Raw genomic sequence first — 26,634 nt, 5'->3', positions numbered from 1 at the left:
GGCCCTGGCTGCTGCATGTAGTGGAAGCTCCAACAAGGCAGGAGTCTTTGAAAAGCAGTCCCAGGGCTCCCACGCACCCACCCCAGCGCCCAGCGCCACGGACTCCCTCAGGCAGGGCCAGCCTGCCCACCAGCAGATACCAGTGGCCTCCATGGTGTGTTTTTAGGGATTGCTGAGCAGCCCCTGCAGCGTCAGCAAACTGCTCTTAATGGTGCTTCCAATTCCATTCCCTCAACCTCTCCTTGGGAGGGAATAAAGGCAGGAAGTCTCTATTAAAATGTGAATGTTGGGAGGTAGGTAAGATGGCCCCTAATTCCCGATTGATCTCCTAACATTGAATTTGTTCTTAAAAGCATGGATTTCCCCCTCAGGGCCTCAGACGGTGCCAAGAATCCAGCGCTCCAGGAGCCTCCTGCCCCAGCCCCGCTCTGCCCCAGGCCCTAGTGCTCCTCCCGCCCCTTGGAGGCACCATGTTCTCGCACCCAGCTCTCCTATGCACCCCAGCCCACAGCCACCAGGGCTGCCATCGGGGCACCACCATCCCGGGCGACTCAGCAGCCTGCATCTCCCCAGCAGCAGCAGGCATGGCATCCCTAGCACACTGCAGGCAGGGCCTGTGACCATGGATGAAGATGGAACTGGGAGCTCAGAGTAAATTTTGCTGAAAACAGGAAACCACGAAGCCCAGATTCGTTCAGCTGTGAAAGGGTCCAGAGAAGAGAGGGCAGGGCTGCACCAGAGGAAGCTGGGGAGGAAGTGTGGCAGCTGCTCTACTGCGGGCCGCCTCCCACTCCACATAGCAGCAGCCAGGCCTGGGGTCTGGCAGCCAAATTCTTAGAAGTTGTCTCTGCCTCGAGGTCAGAAGCTGAGAGCTGGGGCCAGGCCAGCCTCCCTAAAGGGCAAGGCACACTATTCCTAAGTTAGGGGAACCAGAATCTGGGCTGTGGGCTTATCCTTCAACTCCAGGGGGAGCAGATGTCTCATCCGCACTCCTGCCCTGCAAATTGTGAAAAACACACTCTCTTTCCTTCATTCTTTCTTTTTAAAATTCGTTTTGAGCCAAGGTGTTACTCCGTCCCCTCAGGCTGGAGTGCAGTGGCTTGAACACGGCTCACAGCAGCCTCGAACACCTGGGCTTAAGCGATCCTCCCACCTCAGCCCTGCAAAGTGCTGGGATGACAGGTGTGTGCCACCATGCCCAGCCAGCACCCTCTTCCTGTGGCAGCTGGCATCAAGCATTGATGGTGGCAGAGGAAATAAAAGAAGGGGACCACCCCCTCTGCCCAGGGACAAAGGAGAAGCCAGGGTTTGGGTGTTCTGGCCACCTGAAGTGTCAGTCCCATCTCCAGGCCTGTGTTTATTTTCTCCTCAAGGCCCCCAGCCCAGGCATAGCAGGAGACCCTCTGTGCCCATTCCTTTGGGCCTAATGGGGGGGCTTGGAGGCAGGGCCATGTGTGCAGGTGGGACTCCCTGGCTGTATCCGCAGACCCAGGGCTCACTGCTACCAGACAGCCTAGAGTTGCTGCCCCTTCCCATCCCCTTGACCCTCCACGCAATTCGGTGGACATCGCCCTGCCTGCTGGCCCCTTGCCTAGCCCCAAATCCTGGCTTTCAGCACCTATGCCCAGCCAATGCTAGAGGGGGTCTGCCCAGCCCCACCTCCCCTGTCCCCACGCTCAGGCACTGCCTTCCCTGTTTTACCCCCAGAGTGTGCGGAGATGCTCCCCACTCTCCTCCCCTGCTTTAAAATCCTTCACTCACAATTCCACAAAGGACTATCCTTGCCTATGTGTATAAAAACAAATCCAGGGCATGCCTGCAAGTGGGAGATGGGAACATCACCCCCACCTGGCCGGATCACTCTGCCATGAAGACTCCACCAGGCTTAGTGTATGGAGTGGAAGGTGGGAGTGTAGGAGGAGCAGCAGAGTTCGGATTTAACCGGCTCTTACAATCCATCCACAGGGTTTGCACCTGTTGCCCCATGTAGTTTTTAATAGCATCCCACTTCAAACTCAGAAGTGTCCCAGGGTGGACAAGACATTCTGTGGCACCCTTGCTATGGCCCACAATGAGAAGCAGGAGTAGGGGATAGGGAGGGCGGGGGCAGGTGCCCCCTCCACTCACCTTCCTAGAAGGCCCCACCCACCTCCCTCACTGCCATCTCCGGTGGGTGATGCAACATCTGGCCTGGCCTCAGATTGCCCAAGACACCATTTGCTCACAGTGGCCACCATGCCCCAGGATGTACTTCCTGTTTCAGGACCACCGAGCTCTGGGGACCGGAATGCAGGCAGTGGAAGCCCCAGATTGGCTAACCTGTTGACAGGTCATCAGAGAAAACTGCTGGTAGGAGGCAGCTAGGGAAGGTGGCGATGGCCACTGGCCAGGCAGGCCTGGCCCCAGAGCCACCGTGGTACACAGAGGGAGTCTGAAGAGCAGCCTCAAACAAGATGGGGGAGCCAAGGCAGCCAAGACGGGAGGAGTCTCTCCACCCATGTCCTGTGTCTCATGCCTGGGAGGGTGGCCCACTATCCATCTTGTCCCATTGATGCTGCCACATCCCAAGGCTCATGTCTCAGAGAGAGAGACTGCTGCAGGGCTGGACATTCTGAGACTTCTTAGGATGTTAGTCATTTGGCATCTGTAGCTGGTGAATTTCAGATCTCTAGGGGAGACTCTCAGCACACCAACATCCTTGGAACAGGGGCTGAGCCATCCAGCATCCTCATGTAGCATCCAGAGGGGTCAAGGGTCTGGGCTTCTGGGATGTCGCAGCATCTGGGCCTAGAACAGGAGGAAGGGAACCAGGCCCGAGGCCAAGGAGGCCACTCACAGAGCCAGCTCTGGCTCAAACACACCTGCCCCAGACTCAGTCACAACAGCCCACTGTCCCCCAGCTGGTCTAGATGACCTCAAAGTTTGGGGAGTCAGGGACAGGGTCTGCAAAAAAGAAAAAGGAGAAGCAAAGTGAATGGGAGCTCCTCTGTCCCTCACCCCTCAACCCCATTCCATGAGGCTGTAGAACTCCCCAGGGAGGGTAGGGAGTGAGGCTGGCGCCCTGCAGGCCATGGGGCCATGGTCTTACAGTCATGGTGCTGTGAAGATCAGAAAACACTTACCCAGGGATGGGAAGAAGACATCTCCGGGACCTGGAGGAGACAGGGGGGTGCCAGGCTCCGAAAGCAGATGCCGCCCAGACTCAGAAGGCTGCCGCTGGGCCACATAGGACAGCGGGTGCCTGACCTTGACCTCGGGTATCCCCTGGGCAGGTGATGAGGCCTCAAAACCAGGGTTTTCGATCCCTTGAGTGTTGCTGCCACAGAATCAGAATGGAAGGTCATCTGTGCTGCCTGGAGTATGAGCTCTGCCCTCTCTTCCCTCGGCTTTTCTCTCTTTCCTTCTCACCTAAATCCCCTTCCCCACGCAAGAAGGCAGGAGCCAGGCCCACAGAGCAAAGGCCACAAGCTGCACCTGCCCACCTGCCCACCTGCCCTGAGCTGAAGGCATCAGAGCCCACCAGAGCAGACCCCAGCTCCTCCCCATTGTCTGACCATCAGCCCCGGACACAGCCAGGAAGCCAAAAATCAGAGCCAGGACTTCAGCCTCAGGAATCTGGGGACAAGTTTCTCTTTGGTCAGTAGAGTTGATTGCATTAGGATCGAACATCCCCAAAGCCTGTCTTGAGCTGAGGGAAGGGGTTCTCTTCTTTTCCTGGTTGGGAGTGGGATAACTTCTGAAGACCACTGCAACCTCAGATGCTAGCTGGGTTGCACACAGGATTTCTCCTTGGAGTTCTCTGCGGGCAGGAGGCGCAGCTCCAGGGGTGTGGCTGGGACTGCACCTGCTGGCCTCCTTTGCATGTTTCACTGTCTGCTCCAGATCAGTTGCTTCCTCTCTGTCCCTATTCTGGCACAGGCTGACCACTGAGACCCAAAAGTGGGTGCATGACACATCTGACAGAATCAGAGCTCAGCCTGCTGAGTGGGGGTGGCAGGAGAACAGTCTATCCGCACAGATGTGCAGGCTTCAGCAGCAGATGACAGAGACTCTGAACAGCTGCACTAGGTGGCTAAACAGGGGCCCTACTGCACAGAAGTATCTCCTCCTGGACAACTGGCCTGGGAAGTTTTCTCAAGATTTCCATGGCCCTTACCTGTCCATACGCACCAGCTCCTGGGCACCTAGGGACAGACAGACAGAGAAGCTGGTCACGAAAGAGAAGGCTCCCCCACACAACATCCCAGCCTCTGCTGGCAGATGCCCTGCAGGGAACAGGAGTGAGCCCAGGAGGGACTCCATTTCTGTTCACATGGGCGCTGACCAGCAGTGATCTGTGTATCTGTCTAGCAGATGGGGCCTCCATGAAGGACCCATTTTGACGATTGATAAATGAAACTCTGTCTGCATTTTCCAAGCATGTAAGAACACCGTTTGCCATTAGGAAGCCAAAGGCAGCCAGCGCTTTCTCCTATGACTTGACTTACACAGCATCAGACCTTCGGGATTTAAGTATCGACCAAAGGTCTGACTCCTGAATTTGCTAGCTGATGTCACTTGGTTTGAACATTTGCCCGGTTCTGGTTTTAGCCATGACCTACTGGATGGGAGGTGTAAGGTCCATTCCTAATTAGAGGGCTCCTGGTCCTCTCTACCCCATCCCCTACATTGGCTAATAGGGTGGCATTCAAGGGAGCATCTTGCAGAGAAACCTTGCAAGGTGCGAATCCCCCATCAAGTCCCAGCCATTTCACTCACTTTCTGCTTCTCATCCAAGTTGCTGACACTTGCCCAGTCTTGGGACACCCCACCCCCCGAACTGGCCACCAACTAGATGAAGTGACCCCAACTTCCCTCTTTTGCACAGCACCCCATGTCCTCCCATAGATGCTTCTCGTTTTAAGGAGCTTTACTGCTGATGAGGATGGGGAAACAGATGGTGGGGGAGGGGCACAACAACAGAACGAACACAGGGAAGTTACCCAAAAGTTCCTGAAATCAACTTGAATCGTGGCTATTGTTTACAGTCGACTCGTGGGCCAGGCTTCACGCGGGTGCACACAGGTATTCCCTCATCTCATTCTCCCCACCACCCTTTGGAGTGAGGATTGTTGGTCCCATTTTAGAGCTGGGGAAAGTGAGGCTCAGTCTAAAGCAGGATGGGAATCCACACCTGTTGGCCTCTGCAGCAAGCTGCCCTCCTCAAGGCTCCCAGCCCTATCCTTTTCTTTTTTCCTGAGAAAGCCTCATTCCTGAGCACACTCTCAGAGCCAGCCTTCCACCAGGGCACAGCAACACCTACTCCCCCTGCCCTGCTGCCTGGGGTTCCTCTTCTGTTCCAAGCCTTTTACCTGACCCCATCCATCTCCAGCCATGGGTATTCCTGCAGGTAGGTTGTGGTGGGTTCTAGGAGAGCAACAGGGGAGTTCTGAGAGCAAAGGTGAGGTGGCCACAGCCCCCGAGCGACCCACTATGGGGCTCCATTTAGGGACCCCAGGAATGAGGGGAGGGAGAGATGGAAGTTAAGGGCTCCCGCAGGAAATCAGGTGTGAGCCAAAAACCTGGTGCCAGAGCAATCCTTTCTCAGTTAATTCTCTAACCAGGCAGAGTGGAAGAGACCAGGGAGGGGAGACAAGGACCAAAAACTCCCTAGTTCCTTCTTGGAGGACTCAGGGTGGGTTCCTTGGAACACCAAGACTCATGGGCAGGGTCAGGTACCAGGCAAGGGGCACTGTCACCTGGCCTGGGAGGGTGGGAGGTAACAGATGTCTGTGCCCATGACTTAAAGCCCAGCCCCACCACTTATTTGTTGTGTGGTTCCTTAGTCAAGTTACTTAACGCTCTGTGCCTCCATTTGCTCATCTGTAAAATGGGGACAATGGTAGGAACAAATTCTTGGAGTTGCAATGAGGAGTAAGTGAGAGCATTGTTGTTATCTGGTGGACTTCTACTCCCTGGAAAGCGCATGCATTGAAAGCTCTGAGATTGAGTTCTAGCTCTGCCGCTCACTAAGTTATGTAATATTCGGTCAGTTACGTAACCCCACTGATCTTAGCCTTCTCATCTGGAAAAAGAAAGGGTTGAGCTACGTTATCTCTAAGACCCCATCCACTTCTGATACTCCAAACATCATTTTTTATCCCAACCATTGCTGCTAATTACAAAACAAGCACACCCACACCCATACCCAAGGATCCCCAAGTGGCAGCATTTTTCTACAGCAACTTGAGGCACTCTGTATGATCATTCAGAAGACCTGTATTGAGTGCTGAGCCAGCACTGCCTGGGAGCCAAAGAGGCTGGTGGGCACTCAGGCCCCCCAAAATGGCATGCCTTCTTTTTATCGGCCATTTTGCCCAGCTCCTGGTGAAGTGCAGCAGCTCCCAACTCTCAAATGGAAAGGAATTGTGCCTACATCATGCCTTTGCTAACCCCAGGGGCTGAGCTGGGGGCTGGAGCAGGTCACTCACACCGTCCACCCACCCCAGGCAGCTAGGGATACTCACGGCGGTTGGAGGCCGCCTGCCTTTGCTTGTAGACCAGGAGCAGGATGAGGGGGAGGCAGAGGATTCCAACGATGCAGGCACCCGTAGCCAGGGCTGCAGCTGTGATGTCTGAAAGGGGAGAGAGGTAGCCAAGGTGATGCCCCATTCTCACTGCTCCTCACGAGGGGAAAGTGAGACACAGAGAGGGAAGGCTAGGCAGCAGGGGGACCCGCCCCCAGAGTCCCACAGCTAGACCCCCAGTGACCTGCAAAAGCATGGAAGGTATGGAGCTCTCCTTTCAAAGAGAGTCCTATGCCTGCTGCCATGTGCAACTGGAACACACAGAAACAAGACCTGCCGCTGACAGCTGAGTCAGCTTCATATAAGAGAGGGAAGAAAGTCCTCATCCCGGCCCACAAGGGACAACTGGACCACCCTTGGCTACAGGTTATACCCTGAAAAGGGAGAGCAGGCCCTTTGCAGACCCCACACCACAGAGTTCAAGGTCAAAAGAAGCCTAAGCAATGAAAAGTTTAGAAAATAGATAGTGGTGACGATTACTCAACATCATGAATGTAATTAATGCCACTGAACTGGTGGTTTAAAATGGTTGAAGTGGCAACTTTTACATTATATATGTTTTACCATAATAGATAAAAAGCCCCAGCTCACTCCAGAGACCCCTTAGCTCTGGGATGGGGCTTCTGGAACCCACCACCTCTTGATCTCGCCATGTAAGTCACAGGGAAAATATCTGGGGTGAGACCTAGAAAAACGTGAATCCTTGTCCAATGTTTTTCAATTTTATACTTAATAAATTACCAAAAAAGGACAAGTTTTAAAAATATTCAAGTCTCCTTCTCCCCTTGTACCAAGACCCCCTCCAAAGAGATCATCACTGTCTTCAGTCCTTCGTGTTATGGTCCTAGTTATATTCCCCGAACATACAGCAGATACAGGATCATATGGCAGTGTTTTTCCCACCAGCCTGGACAGCTCTTTGTCTCACCTACTCCATTCTGCTTAGGCTTCTATCACATGCTCCCACTAAATTTATTGAAACAGTCCCCTGTGGGTAGACACATTGTTTCCATTTTCAGCATAACTAATAATGTAGCAATGAACTTGTGCACGCATCCTGGCTCATTGGCAAGTACATCTGTAAGTCAGTTCCTAGCGGTCAAAGTGCTGAGCCAAAGCGTATGTGCATTTTCTTTTAGTCTGTTGCTAAATTGCCCTCCAAAAAGGTTGTACTGCTTCGCCGTCGCAGCAGCATGGGGAGGTTTGATTTATTTCAGGCCATCTGCTGACTGCAGGAGTTTAGCTGGGAGCAGACGTGACCTCGGAACTACAACCAACACAAACTCATTTCCTTCCCAATTTTAGCCTTTCCTGGGGCCAAAAGATGGGCTGAGATACCTTGTCACGGTGTCAACTTTGCCCCAAAGAGCTTTGAGAGGTAGATGGGCTGTGGTCTAAATGCTGCCTTTGCGCTATTTGTTTGGGAATAATGGCTGTTTTTGTTTTGCTCCACAATCCGATGGTGTAAACAAGCTTTCAGGAGGTTTGTTCATACCGCAAATGAAAAACAAACTGTTTTCAGGCACTTTCGAAGTACCCACTGGTACAGGAGCAGTTGCTATGCTAATTACATAGCAAGTTCTGCTCTACATTACAGCAGGTTCCCTGCAGATCTTAGCAAGGCTGCATTTTTATGTGGAATATTGAAAGTGAAGACATTCTATAACCCAGATACCTCAGTATTTCAAAACCCCCATCAGAGGACCTTATTGTGGGCGATATTTGAGAAGCCGGTTGCAAAGCACTCCCTTGTAGTGATCAAAGCAGGTCTCCTCTGGACGGTTAGTAAGCAGCATTTTGTGAGCTTTGCCAGGTACTCGGTGATGCCTGTTCCCTGTCTGCCTTTGGAAGGTGAGCTTGGCCAGATATCCCTGCCTAACTCTCATCCCTAGGTAGAGATTTCCCCTCTGTGGCTTAATTTCACTTTGAGAGCCTGAGGCTTCCTTACAACCTGGGCTGAGTTGAGACTGAGGCAGTGGAGCGCAGAGGTTTGGGGACAGGTCTGTGGGCCCAGCTGCTCTCTGAAGCCATAGGCATCTCTGCCAGCTCAGCCATGCTATAGTTCCCCACCCCTTCCCCCAAGCATGGCCATGCCTGGGCTGGCACTCACAGGGGAGGGCAGGCATGCTCATTCACCACTCAAAGCCAGGCTTATCCTGGGAAGGTGATCAGGCACTGGCAGAGGTAGCTGCCGACACCGCACTGAGGAGTGTGCCAGGCCCTGACACAGCAGAGTGGGATGGGAGGGGCCTGGCCTGCTCAGGCAGCCTTTGTCTGGGGCCTGCCTGGTAGCCCACGGGGATATGTGGAGGAGGGAGTTCCGCTGGTGAGTGTTGGGCTGCCTGGTTTCCCAGGGAGGGGTGAAAGCAGACAGCACATTCTGCTGTGTTTGGGGGATGGGAAGAGGAGATGAGCTCACAAGGAGATGAGCTGCCTGTCCCGCTTCTCTGAGCTTACTGAGAAACCACAGCCCCTCAGTAATGTGGGAGCTCCTTGGGCACCAACTTCTCTAGTCTCATTCCCCTACCTCAGGCCAACTTGTACTTTCGCGTTATTTCATAGTCAAGCTACACTCTCACTTCCCAAGGATATCATTAAGAGGCTGGGGCTGGGGCTGGGCACAGTGGCTCAATCCTGTAATCCCAGCACTTTGGGAAGCCAAGGCAGGTAGATCACTTGAGGCCAGGAGTTTGAGACCAGCCTGGCCAACATGGCTCAGACCAAAATGCACATTCTGATTTTGCTCTTGGCCTGTTTGTTGGTTTGACAAAAGGGTAGTCTGAGTGAAAAATCACTGCAGCCTTTGAGTTGGGGTTTGCTTAGGGCTATGGTTTAACTGTTCCCCATTCCAGCTTAGGTCCTTGTGCATGTCCTCCTGGATGCCTTGCTATCTCCAGGGCCTAGCAGGGGCTGGTCCACACTGGATGCCTGCCACATACTGGGTATAGAGGGCTGCAAAAGCCAAGACTTTCTCTCAGAAGAGGGAGGTGCCCTTGCGTTCTGTCTCTAAGCTGCTGGGTATTCTCACCCAACCTCTCAGTACCAAGCACCCTTAGCGCAGTGCCCCCTTACCGTGTAGCGCACCTCTCTGGGCAGGCACCAGGGGCTGCCTGCTACCCACTGGACTGCCCTAAATTGGGAAGAAGGTGAGTAAGCAGAGCTAAGCAGGCCAGCAGCCAGATCCCAGCTATGTTGCTCTAGGCTATGTGAGTTTGGGCAAGTTAGTGTACATCTCTGGGCCTCTCTTTCCATGGAAACAAAGAAGATAGTGATTCCTACTTCACAGAGTTGTTACAAGAATTCCCTGAGGTGCCGGGGCGCAGTGGCTCACACCTGTAATCCCAGCACTTAAGGAGGCTGAGGCAGGCGGATTACCTGAGGTCAGGAGTTTGAGACCAGCCTGGCCAACATGGTGAAACCCTGTCTACTAAAAATACAAAAATCAGCCCAGCGTGGTGGTGAGTGCCTGTAATCCCAGCTACACAGGAGGCTGAGACAGGAGAATCGCTTGAACCCAGGAGGCCGAGGTTGCAGTGAGCCAAGATTGCGTCACTGCACTCCAGCCTGGGCAACAAAGAGCAAAACTTCCTCTCAAAAAAAAAAGAATTCCCTGAGGCTAGGTATGGTGGCTCACGCCTATAATCACAGCACTTTGGAGGCCAAGATAGGAGGATCACTTGAGCCCAGGAGTTCAAGACCAGCCTGGACAACATAGTGAGAATCCATCTCTACCAAAAATGATTTTTTTTTTTAAACAGAGTCTCGCTCTGTCACCTAGGCTGGAGTGCAGTGGTACTTCTTAGCTGGCTGCAATTTCTGCCTCCCAGGTTCAAGCAACTCTTATGTCTCAGCCTCCCAAGTAGCTGGCATTACAGATGCCCGCAACCATGCCTGGCTAATTTTCGTATTTTTAGTAGAGACAGGGGTTCACCATATTGGCCAGGCTGGTCTTGAACTCCTGGCATCAAGTGATCTGCCTGCCTCAGCCTCCTAAAGTGCTGGGATTACAGGCATGAGTCACCATGCCTAACCCCAAAAATAATTTTTAAAAATTCACCAGGCATCGTGGTCCATGCCTGTAGTCCCAGCTACTTGGGAGAATGAAGCAGAAGGATCACTTGAATCCAGAAGTTAGAGGCTGCAGTGAGCTGTGATTGTGCCACTGTACTCCAGCCTCAGTGACAGAGTGAGATTCTTTCTCAAAAAAAAAAAAATCCGTGAGGCCTGGGGTGGTGGCTCACACCTGTAATCCCAGAACTTTGGGCGCCTAAGGCAGGCAGATCACTTGTCAGTAGTTCAAGACCAGCCTAGCCAACATGGTGAAACCCCTCTCTACTAAAAATACAAAAATTAGCCAGGCATGGTGGCGCACGCCTGTAATCCCAGCTCCTCGGGAACCTGAGGCAGGAGAATTGCTTGATTCTGGGAGACAGAGGTTGCAGTGAGGCCAGATCAAACCATTACACTCCAGCCTGGGGGACAGAGTGAAACTGTGTCTCAAAAAAAAAAAAAAATCCCTGAGATAATATTTAAAAGGCCTTAGTTCAGTGCCCGGCACACAGTGGGAACTCAGGAAAGGTAGTTCTGTTCCCCTTCCTGAGCCTCTTCCTCCTCCCTCCCCTACAACACAGAACATCTGAAGAACACAGAAACACAGTACACAGAACACAGAAATCTGAAGTAGTTGAATCCTAGGCCAAGAGAACCCCCAGCCTCCCCAAATTGTAGGAGGCTGGTGGGCAGAGCAGCACTTAGCTGCCTGGGGCACCCAGTACCTGTCATGAGGCACTTCCTCTGACCAAAGGCACTGCCAAGGCGCAGCCACTCCAGGGAGTCAAGAGGAACAGAGACCAGAGCAGATGGAAGGGGAGTGCGCTTCTGGAGACCGCATCGAGGAGAAAGCAGAAAGGAGTGCAGCAGCAGAGGAGGAGGACGGGAGTTGACATGGCCAGAGTTCCAAACAGGGTCTGAGTGCAGGATGAGGACAGAAGAGAACAGAGAGCCCAGCAGGGGCAAGAGGATGGTCCCTTACTTTCACTCTCCTGGGAGGAGGATGGGTACGCCATGCATTTGGATGGTGCGTCTTTGCCTGTGGGAACAAACAGAGGGCCATTAGGTGGATGTCAGGCTCAGGCGGCCAGGGAGGCTTGTCCAGACCAGCGTTCCCCTCCTGCTGCAGGTTCTCACGCTAGTGCCTACTTGGCAGTGTTGGCCCAGTGGCAGCCTGCACACATGTGCACCCACACACATCCTGGCATGTTCTAACCTTGCCTATTCTCATGCCACCCCCAGGTGCATATGAGTACCCGCTGGCGTCCACACCTCTGTCTGAACCATGGGCCCTTTCACTCTCACCTGAACAGACAGACAGACACACACACACACACATATTCCCAACAGCCATTCAACTATCCACTGAGTCATGCCCCAGGGCACCAATCAGTCCCACTGATGCCTAGACCCATGGCAGCCACGATGTCGTCATGAGCAGGCACACTCCCAGCCCAGGTACATATAGTCTCACACATGAAAAAGTCTCACTGTCACAGATGGAGCCAGGTACACCCTTCATCTCCCCACTCCAGCTAACTACACACCCACACTCTATGCACCCTTGGCCACCCATCTCACCCACACACTTCCTGGAATGCCAGTGTTACCCATGCAGCCTCACACTCTGCCCAGCAGTGTCAGCATGGTCACACCATCGGACAGGAGCCCTGCACGCTCCCTGGCTGCCATGCGCAGGATGCCCTCACCTGTCTGCACCTGCAGCTCCATGGCACCGTTGACCCTGTGCTCCCAGTGGTGGTGCCTGATCTCCACCACCAGGCAGCAGTAGAGGCCATTGTCCAGGAGGGTCAAGTTGCGCATGGTGATGGAGAAGTTGCCGTGGTGGTCAGAGGCTGACTCCAGCCCATGGCGCTGGGCCAGGTCGTGGCTGGTGTTGGCAGCCTGGTGGCCTCCGTGGTGCAGGTGAAGGTCCTGGAACGTGAGGTTGCGGATGGGCCGGCGCTCTGAGCAGGTCTGCACCTCACCCCTCGAGCTGCGGTACCACGTCTTGTAGAAGGTCACATCGTGCCCTTTGTCCACAGGGCCCAAAAGCCGGCAGGTGAGGGTGACGTTCTGCCCCTCAGGACAGACGTACAGGGAATACGGCGTGGCAACCTTGAAGGCTGCCACCGGACCTGCTCAAAGAGAGGAGAGCCCTGTCACCTGCCTGAGCCAGCACTACTCCTGGCACCCCCAGAGCGGGGAGAATCTTGGCCGTAGCTATTCCCTAGCCGCAGGCCCGGGACATGTCAGCTGACTTCCCCAAGCCTGGCTTCTGCATTTGCTTTTTGGGTTTTGGTTTTTTTTTTTTTTTTTTAGACAGAGTCTCGTTTTGTCCCCCAGGCTGGAGTACAGTGGCACTATCTTGGCTCACTGCAACTTCTGCCTCCTGGGTTCAAGCGATTGTCCTGCCTCGGCTTCCTTAGTAGCTGCGATTACAGGAGTGCACCATCACACCCAGCTAATTTTTGTATTTTTAGTAGAGACGGGGTTTCACCACGTTGGCCAGGCTGGCTTCAAACTCCTGGCCTTGTGATCTGCCTGCCTCGGCCTCCCAAACTGCTGGGATTACAGACGTGAGCCACCATACCTGGCCAGCTTCTGCATTTGTTCATGAACCCCACTCCATTCTAGGCTGTCGTGGGGGAGCCACAGAAGCTTCCCCAACTAGAGGTGACCCTGGATGCTGGATAAGGCAGGGAGAGACTCAGAGGGCAGCAATGCAGGAGGGTGTGTCTCTCTTCCCAGTAGAGTGTGCACCCAGCCTATTAGGTGGGAGGCAGGTTGGGGAGCAGAAAGGCTGTTTGGAACAGCAGCTCCTTGTCCTTGGCCGCTCAGTAGAGGCCATCAACCCCTCTGCCCCTTCCCACTCCTAGGACTGAACATGCTTTCTCATCTCCTCACCAGGGAGCACCAAGAGCATCAGATGCCCCTTCCCTGCCCTTAGAGCTAGTATGCACAGCCTGGGCCAGGTGCTGCATCTCACCTGCATGCTGAATACATGGCCTCCCATTGAGCAAACTAGGCCTGCATTCACAACAGCAGAACCGCATGGCAAAGGCAATCCAGTGCCAGCCCTCAGAGCACTTGGAGGAGGGAGAAAACAGCCTCCTTCCTAAAGGAGGGAGGGTCTTTGGACTTGGTGTATAGATAGGATTCCAACCAGTAGAAAGGGTGTCCTAGGCAAGGGAGTTTGAAAATGGGAAAACCCAAAAGTGTCTGAGGGACCGGGACAGAGAAGACAGCAAAGGTCATCTCTTCCATGCACTTAATCCCAGCCAACCTTAGAACATCATCTAGTTCCGTTTGCTTTTTCACTAAGCAAATGACACAATCCCCTGGTCCACTTTGCCTTATCCCAATCCTCCAGTGTTTAATTGGGTTGACCCTCAAAAGCATGAGCTTTTGAAAACAGAATATGGGCCAGCCGCCACGTTTCTGTCTAGCTATGTGAACCTCGGTTTCCTCATCTGTGCAATGAGAAAATTATTGGCTATAACGCAGGGTTGTGAGAGGACTGGATAAGGGAAAGATGAGAACACGAGACGTGAGCTCTGCAGACATCTGAGGGATAGCTACAATTATTATATGTTAGTATTATTTTTATTTTATTTTATTATTTATTTTTATTATTATTGTTATTATTTTGAGATGGAGTCTGGCTCTGTTGCCAGGCTGGAGTGCAGTGGCGCAATCTCGGCTCACTGCAACCTCCGCCTCCTGGGTTCAAGAGATTCTTCCACCTCAGCCTCCTGAGTAGCTGAGACCACAGGCACGTGCCACCACGCCCAGCTAATTTTTGTATTTTTAGTAGAGACAGGGTTTTACCATGTTGGCCAGGATAGTCTTGATCTCTTGACTTCGTAATCTGCCCGCCTTGGCCTCCCAAAGTGCTGGGATTACAGGCGTGAACACCGCGCCTGGCCTATTTTTATTTATTCGTTTTTGAGACAGGGTCTCCCTCTGTTACCCAGACTACAGTGCAGTGGCACAATCATAGCTCACCGTAACCTCAAACTCCTGGGCTCAAGCAATCCTCCCCACTCAGCCCCCCAAGCAACTGAAAGTCCAGGTGCACACCACCATACCAGGTTAACTTATTTTTATTTTCTGTAGAGATAGGGTCTCCCTATGTTGCCCAGGCCAGTCTTGAACTCTTGGCTTCAAGCAATTCTCCTGCCTCAGCCTCTCAAACTGTTGGGATTACAAGTGTGACCCACCACATCCGGCCAGAGGTATTTTTATTTTAAATGCCATCTCAGGCTGCCGTGAGTTCAGGAGAGACGGAAGGAGGGTTAGAACTATGTACAGAATCCAAACTGATATATCCTCTTCATTGTCCTAGCCAGGGGCATTGCCCAGAACCAAGATAACACCACCTCCTCCTTCAGATGCCCCTTCCCTGCCCTTAATGCCCAGGACCCTCGGCAGCAAGCTTAGACCCACTGGAAGAGCTGAAAGCCTTGCTCAGTCAAGAGGGAGGCCAGCCTGCATTGGACCAGTAGCTGTGAGCCACTTAGACGCTGAGCCCCGACTCCTCGCTATAAAACAGAAATGAAAACATCTCCCTGGCAGACTCGAGGCAAGGGTTAGTAATAATTTACATGAAGGGTCCTGTAAGTGCCGTGCAGGTAGTCCATGCTTGGTGCTTGGGAGCTAGACAGGTCTCTAATTCATTCAGCAAGTCAAGAAGCACCTACTAGGAGTGAGAAGCACAGTGGGATGGAGAAGCCAGCTTAAAGTCTTTCCTGGTACGGTATGAATGACTAATAACTTCTGATCTGATCCTGGGGTACTTGTGTTTATAGGAAAGTCTCCGAAGGCAGCAAAGCCCCAAACAGCATGTCTGCAGGAGTGGAGTTTTAGGCCCTGGAGGGTGAGGAAGACAGATACACATTCGCTCTACCCACATATAAGCGCCAAGTCTGGGAGCCCCAGATTTTTGGAAAGTCATTGTCAGGGTGAGCAGAGATTTCAGAACTTTTTTGGTAAGATGCAGGTCTTCTTTTCAGGCAGAAACACAGAGACCCAGAAAGGTAAAGTGGTTAGATTGAAGTTCCAGAGTTCCAGAGGGTATGAACTTAAAGCCTGGAGCAGAGGGGACTTCAGTGACGCAGGATCTAGGTAGAACCGTAATAAGAAGAAGACACAGCATGTATTGTGCACTATGCTAAGGGCTTCACGGACATATCTAACAATGCTGTAATAAGTATTGCTTTTTGGGGTTTTTGGTTTTTTTGACATGGAGTCTCACTCTGTTGCCCAGGCTGGAGTGCAGTAGCACAATCTCAGCTCACTGCAACCTCCACTTCCTGGGTTCAAGCAATTCTCCTACCTCAGCCTCCCGCGTAGCTGGGACTACAGGCATGCACGAACATGCCCAGCTAATTTTTTGTATTTTAGTAGAGACGGGGTTTTACCATGTAGGCCAGGCTGGTCTCGAACCCCTGACCGCGTGATCTACCTGCCTCGGCCTCCCAAAGAGCTGGGATTATAGGCATGAGCCACCGTGCCGGGCCAAGTTATTGTTTTTATCCCCATTTCACTGATGAAGAAACTAAGGCACAGAGAGGTTACATAACTCACTGATGATTACCCAGCAAGCAAGTCCTAGAGTCAGAATTAAACTCAGGCATGTAGGCACTATACTGATGAAAAACGTCCAGAAACTGGAAGCCTACAGGCCACATCCAACCTTCAAACATATTTCATTTGATCCTCAAAATCTTAATTTTCTTGAGATTGCAACATTTAAGAACTGGGAATTTGACATGAAAATTCTGGCCTCCAGCTCTCCTTAGAAAATCAGAAGATAATGCAAAACCAGCTTTCCCACAGGGCAACTGTCAGCTGGAACTCAGTAGCAGCTTTTCAGGGGCACTGGCATTCCAGTTTGCCACAGTCCCTACTACTCCCTAATAATTCCACCTGCCCTGATTCACTCTCTCACTATGGTTTCTTGGCACCATGGACATTTGAGTTTGTGATGAATGAGTGTGGCTCCTTGGGCTAGCTGGCCTGGGATGTGGCTCCTTGGGCTAGCTGGCCTGGGATGTGGCTCCTTGGGCTAGCTGGCCTGGGATGTGGCTCCTTGGGCTAGCTGGCCTGGGATGTGGCTTCTTGGGCTAGCTGGCCTGGGATGTGGTTCCTTGGGCTAGCTGGCCTGGGACTCTACTGCCCAAATCCATTATGCTACAAATCTGACCCGCAGATTCAGAGAAGAAACGATCCACCCACGGTCCCTAGGGGAAGCCTGGCAGTGCAGGGACTAGCCAACTCTCCCCTGATTGCTAACCCATTGCCCTTACCCCTGCAGCAGGCTCAGTGGAAAAGGAGTCCCAGGAAGCTCAGCTGTGCCCCTGGTTTTGTCTGTGCTGGCCTGGACTTCCCCGTCACACCTGAGAGGGGTGGGTGCAGCTGCAAAACTATGGCTCAGCCAGGAAACAGAAGTAGGGAGGACCTAGGGAAAGGGCTCTCCCACATGCTCCCAGGAAGAACCAAATCCTGCCCCAAGAGGGGGTCCTGTGCTGCCCCCTTCCCCAGCAGGCCGTGTGGCAGGTCCCACCAACACCTCTCCCAGCTTCTGCCCCTTTCTCCCTTTGCCTGACATCGCCTCTGACCCCAGAGCCACCCCAGGCTGGGAGCTGAATTCAGCTCCAGGGTCAGCTCTGGTGGTATTCATTTACCACCAGCACACACACCTCAGGGGCTGCCTGAAGGGCTGGCTCAGCAAAGGCAGGGCTGCAGGCAGAGTGGGTAGGGCAGAGCAGGGCAGGCAGAGTAGAGGTATTGGCCAAAGCAAGCATCTTACCTGTGTCCCTGTGAGCAAGGTGGGGTAGGGCACCAGGCTGGGAGCCATCAGGGTCTAATGACCCCAGCATTGTACCCGTAGTACCCACAGCAGTGGGGAAGGGATGTTCAGCCCTGGAGGCAACTTCCTTGATACACACGGGGGGCCACAGAGAAAAGAAGAGTTCAGGGAGGGCCGGAGAGGGGGCATTGCTCAATCCCCCACACCTCCCCATCCCCCACACACTGGCCACCCATCCCATAGGTCCCAAAGGACCTGTTCCCTTTTAGAGAAAAGGAGAAGTTGCCTTAGGATTCAAGTTTGGGCAGCAGGGGAGAATGTTCAGTTTCAGGCAAGAGGGCTGAACAGGAGAGGACCAAGGGTTTTGTCCTGGGGAGAGAGGGAGGGACAGGAAACACCCCATTTACTGTGTCTGAGACTCCAGCTGGGCCAGCTGACATCGCCTCCTACCCCAGAGCCACCCCAGGCTGGGAGCTGAATTCAGCTCCAGGGCCAGCTCCAGTGGTATTTCTGTACCACCAGCACACACACCTCAGGAGACAGCAGCCTGTCCTTGGGAGGACACTCGAAGGCATGGCACTGGGGGAGAGGTGGCACACAGCCACGCAGAGGGGCCTGCACGTGCCCCTTGGCCTCCACGCCTGTGCACACGCACGCGTGTTGTCAGGCCATCTGTGCAGCCTGGCTAAAATTATAGTACTTTGGCGAGAGGATGTTGCTTATTGTCAGGAGCAGACCCTTTAGGACACCTGGGTCATTGTCAGAGACCGGGGAAAGTGGGTGGGGAGGAAGGCCCCTGGCTCCAGGGTGGCCGAGAGCATGTGGGACAGGAAAATGACCCAGGGCCTGGGCCTGAGCATGTGCCAGGTGGGAACTGTCTAGTCCCTGCACTGCTGTCAAAACCCAGCACCCCCCACCCACCACCTGCCACTAGGTAAGGAGGCAGGGGCACCTGCAGGAAGAACACCATGAACCTGGGAAAGCCTGAGTCTCAAGAGTAAAACTCTGGCTGGGGCTGCAAGGTCCTTGGGCCTCAGTGTCCACTTAGCTGTGCCCTTGTTGTATGCCCCAGGCAGGTCCCGCCCTTCTCTGAGCGTCCCTTTCTTCATCTTAACCTGAGGGCTGTCCTGGGTTCCTGAGGGCCCCTCCAACTCTGAAATCCTGTGGGCAGGAGGAAAGGACTGTCTCTTTTTTTTTGAGACAGAGTCTCACTCTGTTGCCAGGCTGGAATGCAGTGGTGCTATCTCAGCTCACTACAACCTCTGCCTCCTGGGTTCAAGCAATTCTTCTGTCTCAGCCTCCCAGGCAGGTAGGGCTACAGGTCCTTGCCACCTTGCCCAGCTAATTTTTGTATTTTTAGTAGAGATGAGGTTTCACCATGTTGGCCAAGATGGTCTTGATCTCTTGACCTTGTGATCTGCCCGCCTCGGCCTCCCAAAGTGCTGGGATTATAAGCGTGAGCCACCGCGCCCGGCCAGGGCTGTCTTACGACCATGTATTATGTGCTAGGCACTTGCTGAGCATCTTATACCTGTCTCATCTAATTCTTATTAACACCCCCAATATGGGTGGTATCACCCCCATTTTAAAGATTAGGAAACAGACTCAGGCAGTCAAGTGACTTGCCCAAGGCCACACAGCCCTGTGTGGGTGAGCTGAGATTCACACCTTGAACAGGCCAGCCCTGTAGACAGGAAGAGCCCCCAGCCTCTCCAGAACCCACCAGTGGGCAGGCAGGGCTGATGCCTCATCCTTCAGCTATTTACAGAGAATGCCCTGACTGTGCACTGACCCCCACGCCCTCCATGCAACGTCCCTTCTCTGCCTCATACCCAAGCTGAAAACATCATTCTTTCATTCCACAAATATTTACCGAGGTCCTAACATCAGCCAGGCCCAGGCAGGGAGGCTGTGGGAATGCAAAGTTCCATCAGTGACGTCTGCTCAGAACTTGAGCCTGCGCCTGTTCTGTCTAGCTGTGGCAGCCTCAGATGTTTCTGTCCCAGTACAAGGGAGGGAAGGGAGCTCTTGTTGTCATCTCCTCAGGATGCCAGTTTTGTGACCTTCACCTCTCTCCACCCAGCAGGCCCGGGTGACCCCTGTGGGTGTGCACGGGAAGGGTGTGTGTGGGTGTGGACGGGCCTGAGTATTTTTCCTGACGGGGCGTGAGCTTAGCCCACAGTCACCAAGGCAACGGCCCAGTCTTTGGAGGTGGGACCCAAGCTTGGTTAGTTGAGCCTAGGAGGCCCCACCCAAACAGCTGAACTCTGACCAGCTGCTACGGGTTGTCAAGTAAACAGTTATTCATTGCCTGCCGTTGCTGGCAAAAGGTCCTGTCCTTGGTCTCACAGGACATCTCAAAGAGAATGGGACCTGGTTCCAGCTCCCTGCCAGGCCCCATCCCCCAGGATGGTCCACAGGCTGGGACTGGGGCTGTAGGAAAAGTCTAAGTTCTGCCTTTATCAAGATGCAGAGGGAAACAGAGGCAGGGACCAATCAGGACTGGGTCTGCAGGGGCTAAGAAAGGAAGCATCTTCGAAAGGCAAAGACTGAGGGGCCTGAAGCCAGCAAGTCTGTCCTGGGGCTTTTTGGCCAGTGAGGACAAAGGGCATCTCAGATGTGTTTATTGATACCTGCCCCCGCAGGAAGTGTCCATTCACATCAGACCAGCGGGGCTGGGAAGGGGAAGCCAGGCTCTATTGGAGGAAGCGGCACTTCCAGCACCTTGGGAAAGCGTCTGTGCATCCGGGGCTGGAGCTGGAGGCTAGCATACCTCCCCGGGGAGGGCCTGGGCAGCTGGCCAGAGGTCCTGGCCCGTGGATGCTTCTGTGGATGACGCCCTCCCAGACTCCCCAGGCCCTTTTGGAGGAGGACTGTGTGCAGCCCAGGCTCCCCGCTCCAGCCAGCTACACTCATGCTCTGATGCCGTGAAGACATCCTCAGGGTCCAGCTCAAGTCTTTTTGCCCCCTACTATTCTGTACTGGGCATCATTCTAAGTACCTGTTTGTTTGGTTGGGTTTTTGTTGTTGTTTGTTTGTTTTGTTTTGTTTTTGAGAATGTTTCACTCTGTGGCCCAGGCTGGAGTGCAGTGGTGCAATCTCAGCTCATTGCAACCTCCATCTCCCAGGTTCAAGCGATTCTCCTGCCTCAGCCTCCCAAGTAGCTGGGATTACAGGTGCCCGCCACTACGCCCGGCTAATTTTTGTATTTTTAGTAGAGATGGGGTTTCACCGTGTTGGCCAGGCTGGTCTTGAACTCCTGACCTCATGTGATCCACCCACCTCAGCCTCCCCAAGTGCTGGTATTACAGGTGTGAGCCACCGCACCCAGCTGTTTGGTAGCTTTTCTTTAGAAAGATGGGGTTTGTTCTTCACCTAGATTGGAGAAGAACAAACTGGGACTATAGCACACTGTAACCTCAAACTCCTGGGGTCAAGCTATCCTCCCATCCTCCCACCCCTGCCTCCCAAGTAGCTGGGACTATAGACACATGCCACCACGCCCAGGTAATTTTTAAATTTTTTGTAGCAATGGGGTCTCATTATGTTGTGCAGGCTTGGCTGGAAACTCCTGGCTTCAAGAGATCCTCCCACCTCAGCCTCCCAAAATGCTGGGATTACAGGTGTAAGCCACCGTGCCCGACCTCATTCTAAACACTTTCACATGGATTCGTTTATGTAATCCTTCCACCCTGTGAGGTAGGTACTATTATCATCTCCATTTTTCAGATGAGAAAATGGAAGCACAGAGAGATTAGTAGCTTGCCCAGAGCCTCACAACTAATAAGTGATGGTGCCAGGATTTGAACCCTGGTAGTCAGCCTCTAGAGGTCTGGTGCCATCTGACTACTTTCTAGAAACTCGAGGTGGCTGAGGACTGACTGGAGGCCCCACCTCCTTCCTGAAGATAGACAGATGTCATGACCAATGAAAGCCCAGCTTACCTGGCCACGGCTGTCACAAAGATAGTTTTACTTTTGGTTTTCTATTAAATAACACTGAATCATATACAGAAGAGGTTATTCCCTTTTCAAGTCTTTCAGTCCTGATCACATCAAAGAGAAAGTCCCAGTTTGATGTTACTACGTCTCTAAAACATCTCTCACTTACTCTAATTTCCTTTTCTTTTTAAATTTCATTTTATTTTAATTTTTTGCAAGGGACAGCAGCAATTTTCAGACTCAGAGCCTCCCCAGGCTAAAGTTTCCGACTAGAACTTAATACCCTTCTATGGATTTCCTGTTACGTACTTTTATGGTTTTGTTCTATTTATGACAAATGATACTGGCTTTCCACTAATGACAGCAATATAAAGTTTCCTTTTAAAAATCCACATACTCAAATAAAAGAATGAATAGATTTAAAGAAAAAAAAAGCAAGTAAATACAATGAAAGGCATACACTACAGAAATCACAAAGGTGTTAAGCAAATGACTGAAGCTCGGGAAACACCGTCATGGAATTACCATTCAGAGGGGGGTGGTCAGCCTCGCTGAGACCATGTCACCCAACCTGTCCATTGCACAGACAAAGGGGAAGTGTGTGTTTGTGTTCCCAGGATGAGTGAACAGCAGAGAAAGATTAAAGGAATGGGCTTGCTTGGCTTGCTAAGTAGCAAAACAACCTCATTGGGGATGCTTTTTCTTTGCCTTTGGGGATGGCCAGCCAAAGTGAATGGACTGGATGTAAAAAGATCAGATGTAAGGAAGATCCCTTACATCTATAAGCAAACCCAAGACCAGGCTTGCCTTCAATTTGCAGTGTCCCCATCTCTGGACAACTTTAAGAGGAGAAGCTGCAGGCACCTCCAAGGGCACTGCAGACTGTGAGGGCCTATAAGATCACAGTAGGTGGATCTAGCCCACACACCCTTCATACTCCAGGCTCAGGAGAATCTAGTCCCACTGAAGCTCACCAATGCCTTCCCAGGCCCTGGGCACTCCATAAGGCCTCATAGGCAGCAAAGAGCTTAGATAGAAAGCCGGTGGCATGTGGCCTGCAGAAGCCAAGAAATACCATAATGTTACACAGTATTCACGAGCAGCGGGTGCTAAGTTCGTTCGTTGGCTCTTCACAGCGGCCCTCCAAGGGAGGTGGTATCTTCATCCCTTCTCAGCAGCACACTCCTGCCTGGACCACCTGCTCCCAGGAAGGGCAGACCCCAGCAGGACCTTTGCCCTGCTTGGGAGGAAACACGAACAACCAGTACAGCTCAGCAAGGGGCTCCCAGTATTGCTGGCCTTTGGTGTCCCCTGGCATTGGGTTCACCCTCTAGGCTGTTCCTCTCTACTCTGGAGCCTCTGGGCAGTAGGTGGTGGATTTCCTAAGAGCTGACCATTGCTGCGTCAGAGGTTTGCAGCACCAAGTTACTCAACAAGACCCTGCAGCCTGGTTTGTTGTCAAGGGGAAGATGAGTCTCTCGTCCCTAGCCCCAGTGCACCCCAGTGAACTTGAATGTGCTAGTCCCAGAGGTTGGGACTCCTGAGTCAGCCTGTGAGGACAGGGCAAGGACAGTACTTGCCACAGGTCCTGGGAATGTCTGTGGGGAAGAAGAGCCTCTGCCACCCTTGAGGTCTGCTGGGTCCTGGTCCATAAGTCTTCCCCTCCTCCCATCTCACCTTGAGTCAGACCCAGGAAAGGGGTATCATCTTTGGTGTTTCCTGGACTCCTGAACCCCACATTCATCACTACCATTCTCCTTAGAGCTGGCCCAACCCCAAGAACTGGAGAACAGGCTGGCTCCAGCCACTCTTATCTCACCTTCCCAGGCATAAAGGCTTTGACCTTGGGCAGTCACACCCAGGGCAACCTAGCACCTCGGCAGGCTGGTGAGCGATCTTCTCAACGTACAGATCCTGCTGACCATACCTGCAACCAGGCCTCCCCTCTGCTCTCTCCCTTGGTGCACACTGTTCTAGGGAGTTGGGTGAATATCTATTATATTATGTCCATATGACAGTTCAGAATACTGAGTCCCAGAGCAATTCAAATGCTTCTGGCTCCTTTCTGTGGAAAGCTGCATCACGCATAACTCATCTCCCTATGCTGGGCCCAGGAAGAGATGGCCCTTTGGTATACCATGCTGTTTGAATAGCCACGACCTCTGGGAATAAAGGCCCCTGGCCATGTAAGCACTGTAGGGGGAAGTGTCCTGAGCTTCTCTCCTGGCCTTTCTGCTACTGGGTGCTCCGCAAGCTGGGTCCCTGTGCCCTGGTTCTCTGGAACTGTTTCCCAAATTGGGGCTGCTGAACAGAGGGTAACCCAGCCAAGTGAGGGCAGTAAGTTAGCAAGAAAGCAGGATGGGCCTCACAGGATCACCTGAAAGGGCAGGGCAGGGCAGGGCAGGGCAGGGGGCCCATGATAGATGGCTTCCCTCTGGAAGCCATGCCCTGCCTTGAGCCCTGACCTTGGTGCTAAGACTACCCACTCACCTCCCTTTCTCCACTTCCCTCTGGCTGTCACCTTGAGGAGCATCACCGTGGGGCCTAGGCAGCTGCGTCTGTGGGATGTGGAGCCCCCCTCCTCCTCAGAGGCCCAGGCCAGCCCCCAGGTGCTGAGATAGCCTGCAGCCTGTGGACACCCAGGTTGTTTCTGAGGTATCTTCCAGGTTTAGCCTCCTCCTCTCCCTCTTATCCTCTTATCCCATCCCCTTCTCCTTCTCTTTCATCCTGCCCATTGGGTCCCTCTGCCAAGCCCTCCACCTCCCTCCTGCCTCCTTCTGAGTCCCTGTATGACTCATACTTTCCCTGGGTCCTCCCCATAAAGTTTGGTTCCACAGGCTCTTTGAAGAGATCCAGCCTCTTCAGCTCTGGGCAGGCAAGAACCAGGCACCAGGCCATGGGTACCAGGACCACTGCCCCCAGCCCGGGAGTCCCTGCGTTCAGGCCAGGATACTATATATGAACATGCTGACATGAGAGTCTGGACTTTGGATGGAGAAAGTGGTGCTTCCCTATGTGGGTTTCTGTGTTTGAGCCAAGGAAACTGAGGCCAGAGAGATGCCATAAGTTATCCAGGGACCCACAAGGGGCTCGTGGCTGAGTGAAGAGTGTCCCACGTCCTCTTCAGTGCCCCACACTGGTCCCTGAGTGGCAGCCTTGCTAGGATGGCAGGAATCAGCTGACAACTTATTCCTGGGCCATCAAACCCTTAGAAATAGGGACCAGGTGGGCAGTTCTGCATCTGTGTCTGAAAGTGGACTCACTGTGACCAGTGCTTGCCAAGGCTCAGCCAGGGGCATCGCCAGGGCATGGGGCACTGCCTGAGCCCTGAGCATACCACATCCTCTGTGTGCTCTGACACGCTGGAGCCCTGAGACTTGAGGGTCAGTCTAGATGCCAGCTGTCTAAAGCTAGTGACATCCACTAGAACACACTGACCCCCACCCTGTGCCTCTCCTTCTCTGCAGAAGCTACCTGTGCCCCGGGGTTCTCTGCGCAGGGAAGGTTGGACAGGCAACCCTCAGAGTACAGCCTTGCCTGCCACTTGGGCAGCTGTCAGAGCATGCAGATGTGCCCAATGCCTAGCTGGGGCACTTGGCACAGTTGCCACTGTGCCCTGGCCAGGGGTCCCAGCAGCCTCTGGGCGGTGGGTGGAGTGGGGTGCATGGTCACACAGGCTGAGAGGGCTCCCAAGACGCTCCCATCCCGCAGTTCGCACCCTGGTCTGCTGTCTTCTCCCAGCTCTTCCCCAGCGCCCCGCCTCCCCGACCTTACCTCGGGACGCAGCCAGGAAGAGAGCGAAGAGCAGGGATCCCCAGCGCCAGCGGCAGCTGCCGGCCTCCGGGGCCGTGGGGACGCCCATGTCGCCGTCGGACGCACAGGGGAACTTGGTGCCGGGGAGCGGGCGGGACGCCGGCGCGGGGAAGCCTCCCGCGAGTGAGTGCGAGCGAGCGAGTGAGCGTGGTGGGCGGCCCCAGCGCCGCACTCCAGTGCCCCCCCAAGAAGCGCCCCCGGGAGGCCGTGGGGGTAACTGCCTCTCCGAGGGCCCCGTGGGAGGGGCTTTCCGGAGGCCGGCCCCGTGGGTGGAGAGCCAGCGTGCGTCCCAGCGCGTCGGCTCTACTTGATTGGCAGTTTAAAGCCCAGAGAGAAGATTATTATTGCTGTGCAGCCAGGTCAATCGACCTCTAACAGCGTTATAGACGTTACTATGGCTTGCATCTGCCCTCACCCACCAGCCTTTGAGTGGTCAGGGGACAGAGACTTGTACCCTGCATCCTCCAGCCAGATCAGGGCTTGGTATGTGGTAGGCACTCCCAGTTGTGGAATGAGTGAGTGAATGAGTGAGTGGATGAAATCTGACATTGTGAAGAGCTAGGCAAGTTGGAGCCAGTTTAACTGTAGATTCAGAGCCTGAGGCATCTTAAATGCGTGCACACAGACACACAAAATAGGTGCAGGACTACACACCAGGATCAGCACATCACTGCTCCAGGACACACACAGATATGCAGGCAACACCTGTTGGGATGCCCCATAGCGTATCCTGCAAGTTCCTGTCCTGCAGAGGCCTCAGCTGTCCACCTGCCTGTGCACGGGCCCTCCCTCCTTAGTGCATGGATATCTGCAGGTTACTCTGATGCACTCTCACGTCTAATGCCTCTGCTCTTGCACCCGCACCCAGCACTGCTGGCACCACTGGGAAGTCTCTCCTCTCCAAATTCTCATCCCTCAGTGCTCAGCTCAAGTCCTCCCACTTCACAAAATGTCCTGACCCTTCCTTTTCCCCCACAAATCCTTGGTATCCACACCTCCTTTGGCTACCACTTCCAGCCTGAGATAATCAACTAGTTGGTTCTTCTTCCGGCTTTTCTGCCCTCCAGACCTCTCCCTGATGTTTCTGAGTCCCTAGCCCAAAGCTGGGCATGGAGAAGGTGTTTATTGCACTTTATCTGAATGGACAAACCAATGAATGAGTGGGTGATTGTGTGATGGAGGAGTGGAGGTGACCGTGGCCAGGACCAGGGATTGCGGGAGTGGGAGAGCCCAGCCATTTTACTCAGTTTGCCTCAGTCTAGCTGAAACTTCCAGTTGTTTTTCTGGCCCTTTAGGGATCTTGGGTTCATAGGCGACTCCTAGGCTGAGGAGCAGAGGACAGCCAGAGTCAGACTGGGTCAGGAACTGAATGGGAGGGCTGAATGGGAGCCAGGAGTTCTGGGAGCCTGTGGGTGGCCTGATCCAAGTCATGGGCTCTGTGCCTGCCCTT

The 26,634-nt window shown here is 53.5% G+C and overlaps 2 protein-coding genes across 7 annotated transcripts in view; one reads left to right on the top strand and one right to left on the bottom strand.

Moving 5' to 3' along the window:
- CDH23 (cadherin related 23) overlaps positions 1–26,634 on the top strand; it is a 412,201-nt gene that overhangs the window by 346,385 nt on the left and 39,182 nt on the right. The gene's annotated exons all lie outside the window — the stretch shown is intronic.
- On the bottom strand, positions 1,968–25,370 carry VSIR (V-set immunoregulatory receptor). The gene is made up of 7 exons (XM_009009769.5): positions 25,146–25,370; positions 12,326–12,754; positions 11,599–11,655; positions 6,507–6,614; positions 4,157–4,184; positions 3,123–3,316; positions 1,968–2,943 (listed from the first exon to the last, which is right to left on the bottom strand). The coding sequence occupies exons 1-7, from the start codon at positions 25,231–25,233 to the stop codon at positions 2,906–2,908; spliced, it is 942 nt and encodes a 313-aa protein (XP_009008017.1). The 5' UTR covers positions 25,234–25,370; the 3' UTR covers positions 1,968–2,905.

Source organism: Callithrix jacchus, chromosome 12 (assembly GCF_049354715.1).
Source record: "Callithrix jacchus isolate 240 chromosome 12, calJac240_pri, whole genome shotgun sequence".
NCBI lineage: Eukaryota > Metazoa > Chordata > Mammalia > Primates > Cebidae > Callithrix > Callithrix jacchus.
Note: the sequence above shows the minus strand (reverse complement) of the source record. Positions and strands in the feature narration are given on the sequence as shown.

Excerpts from the sequence above, each read along its gene's own strand:
- VSIR (XM_009009769.5), bottom strand. The coding sequence starts at position 25,233 with ATGGGCGTCCCCACGGCCCCGGAGGCCGGCAGCTGCCGCTGGCGCTGG. Across the intron at positions 12,755-25,145 it reads CTTCCTGGCTGCGTCCCGAG|GTCCGGTGGCAGCCTTCAAG; the intron begins GTAAGGTCGGGG and ends CTCTTTGAGCAG. Across the intron at positions 11,656-12,325 it reads GGAGCTGCAGGTGCAGACAG|GCAAAGACGCACCATCCAAA; the intron begins GTGAGGGCATCC and ends TTGTTCCCACAG.